At 42.6% G+C, this 15,202-nt stretch overlaps 1 protein-coding gene across 7 annotated transcripts in view; it reads right to left on the bottom strand.

Annotated features, from left to right (window-relative positions):
* The window catches only part of CENPC (centromere protein C), a 127,472-nt gene that overhangs the window by 13,906 nt on the left and 98,364 nt on the right, over positions 1-15,202 (bottom strand). For all 7 annotated transcript variants that reach the window (XR_011848779.1, XM_072114920.1, XM_072114938.1 and 4 more), the window contains 3 exons: positions 12,164-12,238; positions 8,706-8,777; positions 4,446-4,597 (listed from right to left, as the gene is read on the bottom strand). Coding sequence is in view for 6 of the 7 variants with exons in the window: in XM_072114920.1 (XP_071971021.1) it covers positions 4,446-4,597; positions 8,706-8,777; positions 12,164-12,238 (299 nt within the window). In the remaining variant the exon portion in view is untranslated. The remainder of the gene's footprint in view (positions 1-4,445; positions 4,598-8,705; positions 8,778-12,163; positions 12,239-15,202) is intronic.

The raw sequence follows: 15,202 nt of genomic DNA, 5'->3' as shown, positions 1-15,202 counted from the left end.
ACTTCTCATGTCACAATCTGAGATAGACTCAAAGGGCTACCTCGTTTAGAAGTTTACCCCCTTAAGGACCAGGCCCTTTTTCGTTTTTGCGTCTTTATTTTTTACTCCCCACCTTCAAAAATCTATAACTTTTTTATTTTTCCACCTAGAGAGCTTTGTGAGGGCTTGTTTTCTGCGTAACAAATTGCACTTCATAGTAATGGTATTTAATTTTCTATGCCATATACTGGGAAGCGGGAAAAAAAATTCTGAATGCAGTGAAAATGGTGAAAAAACGCATTTGCACCATTTCTTGTGGGCTTGGATTTCACGGCTTTCACTGTGCGCCCTAAATGACAGGTCTATTTCATTTATTGGGTCAATACGATCACGTAGATACCAAATTTGTATAGGTTTTATAATGTTTTCATACATTTACAAAAATTAAAATCTCCTGTACAAAAAAAAATTCTTCATTTTGCCGTCTTTTTGCGCAAATAACTTTTTCATACTTTGGTCTACAGAGCTGTGGGTGGTGTCATTTTTTGCGACTTATTTTTAGGATTGTACGATCTTTTGATCACTTTTTATTGAATTTTTTATATTTTTCAAAATGGCAAAAAAATGCCATTTGCGACTTTGGGCACTATTTTCCGTTACGGGGTTAAACGCAGTGAAAAACCGTTACTATATTTTGATCGGGCATTTTCGGATGCGGCGATATCTAATGTGTTTATGATTTTTACTGTTTATTTATATTTATATCAGTTCTTGGGAAAGGGGGGCGATTTTAATTTTTAGGGGTTTTTTTTTTATATCATTTATTTTTTATTTTAATTTTTTACTATTTTTCAGACTCCCTAGGGTACTTTAACCCTAGGTTGTCCGATTGATCCTACCATATACTGCCATACAACAGTAAGGGGATTTTGCACACCATCTATTATAATGTGCAGATCGGCAGCCGCGTTGAAAGGGTTAACACTCGCGATCGGTGCAAGCACCGATCGCGGGTGTTAGCGACGGGTGCTTGCTTCATTATAAAGCAAGCACCCGGCAAGTATGAAGAGGGCTCAGCCCGTGAGCCCTCTGCATATTACCCCATGTGCAATAAAACGTACAGGTACGTCTTATTGCGCTATGGGGTTAAGGGCGAATTCAGACGAACGTATGCCCGTCCAGCTATGTCCTGCATGATGGAGAGGAGTTGGGATGACCCTTCCCCCCCCCCCTTCCATTTAGATGCACGGCCGTGCACTAAGGGAAAGATAGCACATGTTCTATCTTTTCCCTGTGTATGGAGTGGTACGGTGCCACACGTATTGCTCTGTGTGCCTATTGCCCTCTATGGGGGATGTAGGTGCAGCTGCAAGCCCTTGAGTTTGTGCGAATTAGGCCTTAGAATCAGGTTAGAGCCATATTGAGACTCCGTCCAACAATTTGATCATATACCCCTGCATGGGATTTGTACTTAGCCCCCTTTTTAAAAAAAATTGAAATAGATCTTTAATTATTTTAGAAAAAGACTTTACAAAAATTCTAAAAATTATCAAAATCGCTATGCATCAAAAAGACATCACATTCTCAAAAAGATTGTACAAATGCATATCACACAGGTACCTGATCATACAGATTACAAAACTCATCTATTCCAAAATACAATTGTAACGATACATCAGATATACTGATTACCAGTACTGTATTTCTATCCCTCCAATCCATATTTAATTCCCCAGTTAACCAAAGATAAGTACATAGATAGATGACCCGCCTACAGCATTAGAGTACAGCCCTTAGAATTTCAGGCCTCCTTAAGTATACAGAAGTGACTGATGCCACAATAGATAATATCTGGATATAAGTCCGTATAGTGATCTGCCCATTTGAAAAAGTTAGTATTCAGCAAGTGAGGAGCTGTTAGTTGCCAATTAGTAAAAGGTATCAGTTCTCATTCCCCATAAGGGGCAGATATAGAAAAACAAAATACTTTTCCCCCATCCTCTTTACGTTTCTGCTAGCTCCAAAAGTTCAAGCCAGATTTACCAGACTGGTAGTCGCTTGCAGCACATGCATATAACCGAGGGTCTACTCCATAGTCTCAGTGGGTCTTCAGGTTCTTTAGTGTGCAGCAAAATTTAGGGGATGAGGCAACACCACGCCGTCCAGGCATCACGACCGCAGTGCCACCCTCACCCCACCGAAATGCCTCATAGCCGACTTCTCTCTCCAGTCAGCTGGCCACAGAATGCCGACGACCTACACAACGCTAGGTGCCCAAACTGCCATATATGTTACCAGGCAGGCTTCAAGGCCCTCTTGCGTCTCAGATGTCAGTCCATGTATCGCCATGAGACGCCGAGTGCCGGGGCATCACAGCGGGGAGGTTTCAGATTGGGGTGAGGAGCAGCGTAACGCACTCTCACATCACACCGTCACCTGTGACCCTAGGTCCCTAGGACCCCTTAGCCCCTTAGTGTAACCTTGAGAGATATGAGGATTCTTGAAATCTGATGGAAAGTCAGCACACCAGGACACAAACTTTTACCACATACTAGAGTAAATCTCAGTTGCGACAGGTTTTCAGAAGGAGCTAGTTTGTAAACGACATTCTCAAATACTAATTGAGTTAGGAGAAGTTCCCTGGCAGGAGCCAAGCAGAAGACTTAATTGGTTCCAGCCACTAATAGCGGGCTCTTCTGTAGAAGGTCTTTCCTAGAGAATCTGTTCATAGCAGGACATGTACATCTTCCAATCAGGAGAGGGAACCATGATCTTTTTGACCAATAAGAGGCATCATAATAACCTTTGTCCTGCTCAGCAATCTTTTGAAGATTGGGCATCCAGGCCCAATGGTCTGTCTTGAAAATGCAAAGAGGTCAATCGAACGATGACCACAATTTTGAGTCAGAAAAGGGTCGATGTCCATGTTGAGAGACCATTCGTGGGTGTCCAGTCTTTGTCTGCCAATCCAACAACATGTTCTCTGATCCTTCAATAAAGGCAGTGGATAAGGAATCCAGGTGCGTTTATGCCCATCTGAAGATTTTCTCGGAGACTTCCATTCAGTCTGGGAAACAAGTACCACCTTGCTGTCGGAGATGTTTAGATTTCTGATGTCTGATTGTGGAGGAAGTCTTTTTATAGTGTTCTAGACAGCAGTCAACTCTCTTAAATTAGATTGACTTCTCATCCAGGGAGACCAGGTTCCCTGAAGGTATCTAGAACAGTAGACCGCCGGCCTTGTCCAGATTTTTAGGATCCATCTCTGAAGGTATCTTGAATGGAATTGGGCCCAAGTTACACAATTTATGCAAGATGTTAGGTGTCGTAGAAGTGTAATTGGTGCTCTGATGCTGCATGAGGACTTCTTCTGAAACGTGCTCACTACGGTAGTTGCTTGATGGTCTTCAGTTTGTTAAGAATTTCACAGTTCAGAGTCAGAGAACTTCAGAGTCAAGAATGTCTTCTGTAAATAAAAGTTGAATGTCAATCCCAGGAATCTTTTTTTCATACTTGGAACGAGGTCTGATTTTTGAAAATGTATGATCCACCCCAGGTCTTCCAAGATCAGCGAGTCTGCCGAGCTTGCCACAACGAGAAGGTCGTCCAGATAAGGGATTATCAGGATACCTGATATTGAGAATACTGTGACTTCTGTTTCACTATTTGTAAAGATCCTAGGACCAGATAAACTTTGAAGGGTTTGTATGTAACATTTATGTTTAGCCTCCTGAGATTTATGTTTAAACAACAGGTCCCATTTGGTTTCTTTACAAGAAACAGTGCTAAGAAAAAAGCCTTCTCTTTTTCTTCTATGGGAGCTTGTACAATTCTTTGTGAGAAGTTTCTTCAGGTTTTCCCAAATAAGATGGGACAGACTTTGAGAAGATTGGAAATAAAAAAGTTTGGTGTAGGAGGAGGGCAGAATTCTATCCTGCAACCCGATACGATGATGTTTAGAATCCAAACATTCCGTGTGATGGTCTTACACGACCAAAATCAGTGGTATAGTGTTAAGGTGCAACCTCTAGGTGTCGTCATGGAGGACATAATGGAAAATCTGTGATCTGGGTGCTGAGGACATGACCTGGGTGCACCAACTGCCTCTTTTACATACAGATAAGTTACATTACATAAGTGCATCTAACCTTTCAACAAACTGCATAAATCAGTTATTTGGTGTGTGTACAGGTTTCTCACTGTTCCCCTTTACATCTGCATAGAGCTCTGTAATCTGATACCTCATTAATTTTATTCAGATGACTTTTAAAAAGGAAGACCTAATGTAAGAGGACAAAGAAGCACTTTGATCCAATAAGATATATTATAAAATTTCTTGAAGAAAAATCTATTTAACATCGTTTTTCTGCAAATGTTTAGTGTTGTGTAAATTCTGCAATACTTTATCCACCACTGCATCCTCACTTTCTCCTCAGATCAGATCATACGTACAAATCTTTACATACCATAATACTAGACCGGAAAACGTCCATTATACTCCTCTTTTTTGGAGCTATTATCAACTTTCCTGTTGTAAATATACTGTTGTCGAAACTATGCCAGTTTGTACAATGATCCGTGCCAACAAATTTGCTCCTTGCACTTGGGGCAATGCAATCTGTAAAATAAAATGGGAAACAACCCAGTAAATAGATCCAAAAGTAATACAAAAGTCAAAAGCCACATACATACACATATATATGAATAGACGGATGACAAATAAAATGTATACAAGGGTTCTTCCACTGTTTAATCTCTTCCTAAAGAAATAATAGCTACCGTATATTCCGGCGTATAAGACGACCTGGTGTATAAGACGACCCCCCTACTTTCCTGTTAAAATATAGAGTTTAAGACAGTGATGGCGAACCTTTAAGAGACCGAGTGCCCAAACTGCAAACCAAAGCCGACGTTTCTATCGCAAGGTGCCAACACAGCAATTTAGCCCAAAAGCGCCACAATACCACTATACAAGAGACATATAACACTGTGACATCATGAGGCCACCATTACAACCACATAAATAGCATAATTCTGGTTATAAAGACCACTATAGAAAGGCCAACATTACCAATAATAACACTATACTAGAAGCTAATATAGTGATGAATACTGTATTACTGCCTGCGGCTGTAGCTCCATGTATGGCTGTGTACTGCGGCTGTAGCTCCATGTATGGCTGTGTACTGCGGCTGTAGCTCCATGTATGGCTGTGTACTGCCGCTGTAGCTCCATGTATGGCTGTGTACTGCGGCTGTAGCTCCATGTATGGCTGTGTACTGCGGCTGTAGCTCCATGTATGGCTGTGTACTGCCGCTGTAGCTCCATGTATGGCTGTGTACTGCGGCTGTAGCTCCATGTATGGCTGTGTACTGCGGCTGTAGCTCCATGTATGGCTGTGTACTGCGCCTGTAGCTCCATGTATGGCTGTGTACTGCGGCTGTTGCTCTTTAAGTAAAAGTTTTATTTTCTCTGAAAATATCTTACACAACACAGGAGAAATGCTGCAGCATTGTGAGTTTAGAGGTAATACCCAGTCCCTCCAGTAGCCAGTATAGAGACAGGGCCTCACCCCCACCCCACTATAGAGACAGGGCCCCCCACCTCAGTATAGACACAGGGCCTCACCCCCCACCCCAGGATAGAAATAGGGCCTCATCCCCCACCCCAGGATAGAAATAGGGCCTCATCCCCCACTCCAGGATAGAAATAGGGCCTCATCCCCCACACAAGGATAGAAATAGGGCCTCATCCCCCACACAAGGATAGAAATAGGGCCTCATCCCCCACCCAAGGATAGAAATAGGGCCTCATCCCCCACCCCAGGATAGAAATAGGGTCTCCCCCCCCCCCCACCACCCCAGTATAGACAGACACACACAGAGGGGCTTACCAGGTGCAGCAGCCGAAACGCGCCATCTCAAGTGCAGGCGAGGATGCGGTGACGTCACCGCCGGAGCACAGGAGCCAGGCAGCAGGCATCGGGCGCCGGGACCCTGCGACCCCGCAGGCAGCGGGACGCCGGGGCCGCGCAGACGTCGGCGCGCCGCTAACAAGCAGGAAGCGGAATGCCGGGGCCGCGCATGAATCGGAGCGCCGGGGCCGCGCAGACAGTGGAGTGCCGGGCCGCGCAGGCATCAGAGCACGCAGGTATCGCCGGGCTGCGCAGGTATCGCAGCGTGTCGGGCCCACTTTCATGAGACTGGGGAGATGGTACGCGTGCCTGCAGAGAGGGCTCTGCGTGCCCTCTCTGGCACGCGTGCCATAGGTTCGCCATCACTGGTTTAAGATATATTCGCCGTATAAGACTACCCCTTTTCCAACGCATACAAAACACAGGTAAAAATTTAAAAAAAAAAAGATTTGAATTTAACATGGTCCTTTTTTTAATTTAAATTCTTATGACATGCAGGTATATAGCAGGAAAACTGTCGCTCATAAACATAAGGCATACAACAACAACATTACCATCGTCCATTTTACTGTAAATGTTACCATACTGTACCTTAAATTTTTATTTTATTAAATATTCCATGGCATGTACTCAGAAGCGGGAAAAAAATTCCAAATGCAATGAAAATGGTGAAAAAACGCATTTTCTTGTGGGCTTGGATATTACGTCTTTCACTGAGCGCTCCAAATGACATGTCTACTTTATTCTTTGGGTCGGTACGATTAAGGGGATACCAAATTTGTATAGGTTTTATAATGTTTTCATACATTTACAAAAATGAAAACCTCTTGTACAAAATTTTTTTTTTTTAAAATCTGCCAACTTCTGGCGCTAATAACTTTGGTGTACGGAGCTGTGGGTGGTGTCATTTTTTGCGGAATTTGATAATATTTTCAATGATATTATTTTTAGGACTGTATGACCTTTTGATCACTTTTTATAGATTTTTTTTATATTTTTCAAAATGGTAAATGCCATTTTCGACTTTGGGCGCTATTTTCCGTTACGGGGTTAAACGCATTGAAAAACAGTTATCATATTTTGATAGATCGGGCATTTTCGGACGCATCGATACCTGATGTGTTTATGATTTTTACTGTTTATTTATATCAGTTCTAGGGAAAGGGGGGTGATTTTAAATTTTAGGTTTTTTTATTATATATATATATTTTTTTTTACTTTTTTCATACACCTCAAAATCTGTGACCAGCTTTATGAATTAAGTGAGCCCCCAATGTATGAGGCCAGTGTGACTTTTATATGTGGTCAAGCATGTGATAAGTGTGGTAAGTTTGTGTAAAGTGTATGGGGGAGATTTACTATTAGGCTGGCTCCTTGGAACAGTTCTATGTCTGTCTTTGGAGCTCCGCTGCTCACCAAATGCATTAGAGTGGCTCTGGCCCTTTAATAAATGTCCTTATGCTATACATTTGTCTTGAATTTTTTTCTTTCAAAAAGGCACAAAATGCACCAAAAGTCGCAGCACATACAACAGCAGGGAGTAAGCAGGGAGTGGCTTTGTGTCTTTTTAAAAAAGGCGCAAGTCATGAATCTGGCTTTGCACAGCATTGCACTAGCAGTAGTTCTATGTTTGTTTACATCAGTTTGTGAAGTGCCAGGAAGAGTCCTGTGCAACTTTTGGGCAATGAAAAGTCGCAAAAACTCTATGCGACTTTTTTACGCCAAAAATGCCCAGCATAACCAATGATACATTACCCCCAGTGTCATTTTGAGGGAGATTTATCATAAATGTCTGAGAGCAGAATAGTTTTAGTTGCTCATGGCAACCAATCAAAGCTCAGATTTTATTTTCCCACAGCTGTCTATAAAATGAAAGCTGAGCTTTGATTGGTTGCCATGGGAAACTAGAACAGTTTTCCACAGACGCTTTTGAATAATCTCCCCCTAAATAGTTCTTTAAAAAAACAAAAAAAAAAAAAAAAAAACAAACCCAAAAAAACAAACCAAAAAAAAACCCCCCCCACCACTCTCCTCCCTTAACGCTCAGCATCCGATATATTGGACACTAAGCCGATGCCGGTTCAGCTCAAGATCTGAGCTGAACCCCCCTCAAACACCCCCCTCGATCAAACACCCCCCCCCCCCCCGAACTGTTTCGTTGCTGTGGGGGCCGCGATCGTTGCTGTGGCATCACTGGGGTCCAATTTGGACCCCAGTGTTACCTGCAAGAACTGCCGGTAAGATGGCGTCTATGAATTACAATTACAACATGTGGGGAAAAAAAGAGTCGTTTAGATAAGTAAGTGTTCAAAAGTTATAACCATAAAAAGCGTCACATGTCAGAATCCAAAAAAAATCGGGCTGAGCCTTAAGCTGTAAAATGGCTGTAAAATGGCTTTGTCCTTAAGGGGTTAATCCCTTACCAGCGTGTGATGTATTAACATGCATGTCACAAGTTGGCTGCGGTGTATGGGCTGAGCCCCTCCATACAAAGAGGATGCTTGCTCCATTGTGTTCCTACACAGTATAGTGCGATTAATGTACAAGATACCGCATGTAAATATAGCTCTACAGCCTCCTAACAAATAAATTATATCATAATCTTGTCCTTCTATGCCCCCTCCACATCCAGTCCTGCCTCACATACCCTCTTGACTCGTATAAACACTGCTGCAATCCTGTCCTACCACACACCTTCATCTATCTTTCATGAGCTGACCCGTGCTTTTCAACCCCATTTACATCTCTTGGCAGATTAGAACCACAACATGATCTCAGTAACCTCATTCTATCAAACAGAGCAGGTACATACCAACAAGTGCATCACTCATTGTGTCAGGATCAAATACAATTGAATAAAGTTTCAATAATTCTTCCTCTTTATCTAGGACAAAAATATAAATACGTTAATACAAAATGCAGAATGAGCTGTAATATAGAACAAAGAAATAATGTTCTTATTTATTTCGGACACAACTACTTTTATTTAATTAGTAGGTCTTATTTAGTGGGCCCTCAAATCACACAGCAGCATAGCCCCAGCCAGAATAGTGAAAAAGCAATTGTCCCAACTATTCTACTCTAACACTTCATAGACGGCTGATTTAACGCAAAAAGTCATGTTACTGCTCCATGAACACAGGGTGAGCAAAAGCCTGAGGTCATCATTATTTTTAAATGAGAAAGTCTCCAGACCTAAGGTGCTGAAATACGGCAATGGTCATTTGTAAATAAAGGTACCCTTTTTTACTTTTCTTACTTAACATATCTAAATCCTACCTGAATCTTGAGAAACAAATTAAATCTACCACCTGAATCAAGCATGATAAACAAGGGACACTTACTCATAGATCCAGGCACTGTGACTATGGTAATCTTGTTATATTTTCTAAAGATTGCCTTCTTCCTTCTAAAATAAACTTTTAACATTATTCTAAAGAGGCTGAAGGGCTCTTGAGGTGTTACCAGAGCCCCTGTGTGCTGTGACTTGACAGTCACTGGTAATGCCCCTGCAGCCTTTAAGGCTCATTAGCATGATTTAAAAGTTGATTTTAGAAGGGAGGAGGCCATGGATAACAAATATAAGAAGATTACCACAGCCTGGATCTGGTAAGTGTCCCTGGTTTATCCATGCTTAATTTTGAAGGTAGATTTTCAGTAAAAGGAACCTGTCAATAGAGGGACAGTTTTAGCAAGTGGCAGGTTAACAAACAGAAACAGTAATGTATATTCCACCCAACCAAGTTCACCAACCATATGAAACTTTACCCGGCTCCTTTACAGATTCTTCAGACGAATCCAGGTGAGCAGACATCAACGGGAAGGGAGGAGGAAAGAGAAACTATGTATGAGGGGCAATGCCGATGGACCGAGGCATCCAGGAGTAGACACATTGGGGCACATTTACTTACCCGGTCCAGCCGCGATCCCGCAGCGCATTGTCCGATGAGGATTAGGGTTTGCCGGGATTCACTAAGGTCATGTGCTCGATATCCAGCAGGTGTCGCTGCTGCGCCGAGGTCCGCCGGAGTTCACCTTCTTCTTCCCGGTGCATGTAAGTGCTGATCTTGCGACAATTCTTTTTTAAAATTCCGCGGTTTGTCCGAATCCCTCGGGCTGTCCGACAGCCAAGCCCAAACACCCCTCACTACTGTCGAGGCGCCGATGCGCCACAATCCAATGGCGTGCACCAAAACCCGGGGCAATTCAGCGCAAGACGGCGCAAATCGGAAATATTCGGGGAAACCCGACTGACTCGCGGCCGCAGGACCCTTCGTAAATGTGCCCCATTATGATTTGAAATACCCACTCCCCGGACTCAATTTAGGAATCTGGCAAAGTAAAGTTTCACATGCTTTATTTCAAAACAATATAGGGCACAAATATTTTAAAACCATGTGTGGGATATACATTACCGTTTTGTTTTTTTTACTAAATTTCATAGCCCCTAGGGCAGTGGTGGCGAACCTATGGCACTGGTGCCAGAGGCAGCACTCGGAGCCCTTTCTGTGGGCACCCAGGCCATCACCCCAGCATGAAGTTCACCAGACAGAACTCAAAGACTCTGTCCTCCTTTCAACTGCGTTGGTGTCTTTAAGAGGCTGAATGACTGAAAGTTGTCAAAGAACAAGGAGAAATGAATTACTGCTTAAATTGCTGCGCTGGCACTTTGCAATAAATAAGTAGCTTTTGGTTGAAGTTTGGGCACTAAGGCTCTACCATCACTGCCCTAGGGTACTTTAACTGAAAGTTGTCTGTAGGTCTTACTGTAGTATGGAAGTACATAGTGATTTTACCAATCATCTATTGAACAGGACCTCTCACCCTCAAAAATGGCACAAGGAGCTGCTTACTAAAGTACCAGCAGTGTTATACTGCTAGTGTTATCAGAAACCTCAGATAACGCTAACAAACACTGCTGCGCTGTACAGTACAAACACCGCACCGGACCACTCTAAAAGTGGACCGGCGTATTCATTAGGCGACAGATCATCGCTCCCCGATGACGTCACTTTGTATCACCAGCAGCAGCATTGCCGGAGGCAATACAAGTGTTAACACTTAGGGTTCATTCACACTGCTGTCTGCGGGGACGTACATGTGGCACGGCGGCGATACACATGTGTTACGCACACCAGGAAAAGATAGCACATGCTCTATCTTTTGCCTTGTTTTGCGGCCGTGCACCTATGGAGGGATGAGGGGCCACCACCTCCTCCTCTCCAGCACACGTCGGTATGCTCGCACAGCGGGCATACTGCGTGTGAATGCAGCCTTAGGTGGTAGGTGGTGTTACCAGTGGGTGTTTGCTGCAATGTATGGAGAGGGCTCAGCAGGAGCCCTTTCCATAAATCCACCGGCACCGACATGTGACGTATTAATACGTCAAACATCAGTAAGGGGTTAATTGGCTGTTATCTTCAAAGTATGGTACAATATCAAGTATTTATTAAAATGGTTATTAACCCTAGCTATATATCTTATATTTTATTGAAGTTTCAAATCATCTTATGAATTATGCATCTTATCCAATGAGTTGTATACAATTCCATCAAAATTGTTAATTATATATTGGGTTATTTTGTATGCTACAGTCTGTGTCCTCCTCTATAGCTCTAATGTGGTATATTCAAAATGTCTTATGAATTAATGCCGAAAAAAAAGGTTTATGTAAATTAGTGCCGGAAGCTACTGGGGCATGAAGTCTTCTTCACAGCTTCACAGACCAGTGTGCACAGCTACAGTGATGCAACTTCATCTCTAAAGCCGAAGCTATGGCTTCACAGATGAGGGAAGAGGAGCTAGTAGAGGGCATCGATATAGGCTACTGGGTCGTGGAGTACCCATGAGCCTGAGGTGCAAATATACATAAACTAGGATTACATTTCTAAGGGGTTTATTAAATAACTTTAAAAAATGATAGGAATTAATGTTATGGCAGAAACCTACCATGGGATCTACCTTATGTTGATCACTAATGGTAAGTTTCCTTTAAACTCAAGCATATATAAAAAATAAACTTCGTAATTAGCTCCAGCGCCCCCAGCAGCATTAATGAGGGGTGGAAGCTGCTGCTGTGGCCATTTCATTAGTGAGGTGTACTTTATTTACCATGTTTCCACAATGTTGTTTCCAATGTTTTGGGCCCTAGTGGTTGGAGCCTTTCTTAAGGCTTGAGAAATGGTTCAACCCCAAACTTTAAAAAGGTAGTCAAATAATCTATTCATCAACAAATTAAAAAAAAAAATTATTCAAGCTTAATAGACATACCTGAAATAACAGAAAGTGTATCATCCTCATCACCATCTTCATCATTTGAAACTTCTTTGTCACTAGATTCCATTTCTGTATATTAATTCATGCAAATAGTCATTAGATTAGACATTAGCTTGAAGAAAACAAAAAAAAATTCTATACAGCTACCTCAACTAAACAGCACATATATTGGACACGTGTTTGCTCTGATACAAAAATAAATAAATAAAATAAACCACTTTGAAACTGTCTGGTCAGGACAAGGGAAGGAGAGGGACAGTCCATCGCTTCAATGCCTTCAACTTGAAGGAAATGCCACCCCTGAAGGGTGTTGCAGGCAGCAGATCGCTTTCCACCCTGTCACGTCTGTCATATGTGCTCAGTATGAACCTGCTTTCATCTGTGAAGAGCACAGGGAACCAGTGGCAAATTTGTGATTCCGGTTGTTTTCTGGCACATCTATGGACGTCGAGCCCCCATACCATCCTCATGAAGTTGGTTTCTAACAGCTTGTGCAGACATATGCACATTTGTGGCCTGCTGGAGGTCATTTTGCAGGGCTCTGGCATTTTGCAGTTAGTGGTGCTGCTGCTGGGTCGTTGCCCCCCTACAGCCCCCACCACATCTCCGGATGTACTGGCCAGCTTCTGGACATTTCACTAACAAGACACACGAAATCTTCGGGCCACAGCTGGATATGACAAACTGGATTAGCTGTACTACCCGAGCCACTTGTGCGAGTCCATCTCATGCTACCACGAGTGTGAAAGCACCACCAACATTAGACAGAAACATCAGTCAGAAAGCACTGGTACTGAGAAGTGGTCTGTGGTCCCTACTTGCAGAACCCCTCCTTTATTGAGTGTGTCTTGCTAATTGACAATAATTTCCACCCATTATCTATTCCATTTGCATAACACCTTTCGAAATTGATTGTCAATCAGTGAAGCTTCAGAAGTTTGATTTATCTGGAGTTACCGTATATACTCAAGTATAAGCCGACCCGAGTATAAGCCAAGACCCCTAATTTTACCACCAAAAACTGGGAAAACCTATTGACTTGAGTAGGAGCCGAGGGTTTAGTATACAGCCAGCCAGCCCCCTGTAGTAAACAGCCAGCCAGCCCCCTGTAGTGTACAGCCAGCCAGCCCCCTGTAGTGTACAGCCAGCCAGCCCCCTGTAGTGTACAGCCAGCCCCATATAGCATACAGCCAGCCCCATATAGCATACAGCCAGCCCCATATAGCATACAGCCAGCCCCATATAGCATACAGCCAGCCCCATATAGCATACAGCCAGCCCCATATAGTTCAACACTTCGACTTTCTGTAAACAAACAAGCAGTAACACGATATTACACGCTAAGTCATAACACCCCAAACATACTATCAAGAGTATTGCAGTGGGAGAATTCACTAGGGCTAGACGGAATTGCAGTAGTGACCATGCTTTTATTGATGAAATCACCAATGTCCAGGCTAGACTCTCTAACAGGGGTTACCACAACTGGACATTGGAACGAGCTAAATGAGCTAAACATATTGTTGCTAAAAAAGACAGAAATGTTTCCATAGATCCATCTATAACAATAATAGCAATAAACCAACCGTAGTCCTATAGTTTAGCCATCAGTTTAGAGACATCTCTAAAATTACACATAAACATTGACCCTTGTTAAATAGTGATACTACATTACAGAAAATCCTGACAGATGGGTGTAGGATAGTTTCACGCCATGGTTTAACTCTGGGTAATCTAATTTCACCATTGTTGTTCCAATCCACACCTAAAAAGCACACTTTGATCTCCCATTCGGGTTTTTTTTAATGTGGAGCCAATCGCTGTATCACCTTTGATTACGTACAGAAAAGTACTTCTATTTTTTGAAAAGTAGAGGTACTAAAGAGTTCAATATAAAAAGTCACATTAATTGTAACTCTAATAACATTGTGCATACTGCACGGAATGCAATTTGATGTACGTTGGTCCGACAAAACGTAAAGTAAAAACCATAGTCTATTGTTTGTAGATAATTGATCTCGCCAGTCTTTCACAGTCTATACTTTATGTTTTATAACCCTGACTTGTTTTTACTAATCTTCCGATCACTTACCCACCTTTTGGGTCATCGGGGAAGCTCCGCATTTTAGAGCCGCCCAGGTCAGTTTGCCCACATGACTAGATGATCACGTGAACGGCACACGCCTTCCTCGACCGCACCCGGGGTTTTCCCTATCCCCAAACAGGAGAATACCGATATTGCTTCTATGAATGTCTACACCATCTTCACGGCTGCACTTTACTTTCTTCTAGTTTGTATCAATTGTTTGATCATGCATTTCTGTATCATCCTAATGCCTTTTTCCGTAAGCATGCTCATAGATAATATTGCTTTGTATTTAATATTGTATGTAACATATTATTCTTATGATCCTATGCAATACTATGGTGCATATAACTGCGATTTATATGACTTTATAGCTTTTGGAATGTTTTTAATTTATTCTTCCTTATCCGGAACTATGTGTAACTACGTCACAAATTAAGGAAGTGTGTCTTCACTACATGCGTTAAATGTTTGTGTAAGCCATGACCAAGAACAGTGTTTCCGTTTGAAATGCGTTGGCTGCCGACACAAATGGATTTTAATAATATGCCACAATAAAGTTCAAGCTGCCTTTGACTCGGCTGGATTTGGAACGCTTTTTCCTTGCACAGTTTGCTACGGCCCTCACAGAGGGGTTATCTGTGCCTTGTCGGGCACACTATATGGACAGCAGGTGAGCTGGATATTTTTTCTCTCCATTTGAGCCCCATATAGTATACAGCCAGCCAGGCCCCTGCAGTACACAGCCTGCCAGACCCCTGTATGCCAAGCACATAAAAAAAAAGAAAAAATAAACTTAATATTCACCCTTCGGCAATACTCACTCAGGGTGTTAGGCGCGACTCCTCTTCTTTCTTCTCTAGCCAGCAGTCGCGTCCATGCGATCTCCCGGCCAGTGCACACTATGATGCAGCGATGCCGCTGATGACGTCAGCGGGACACCGCAT

Source organism: Engystomops pustulosus, chromosome 1 (assembly GCF_040894005.1).
Source record: "Engystomops pustulosus chromosome 1, aEngPut4.maternal, whole genome shotgun sequence".
Classification (NCBI taxonomy): domain Eukaryota; kingdom Metazoa; phylum Chordata; class Amphibia; order Anura; family Leptodactylidae; genus Engystomops; species Engystomops pustulosus.
This window is presented reverse-complemented; position numbering and strand designations above follow the sequence as displayed.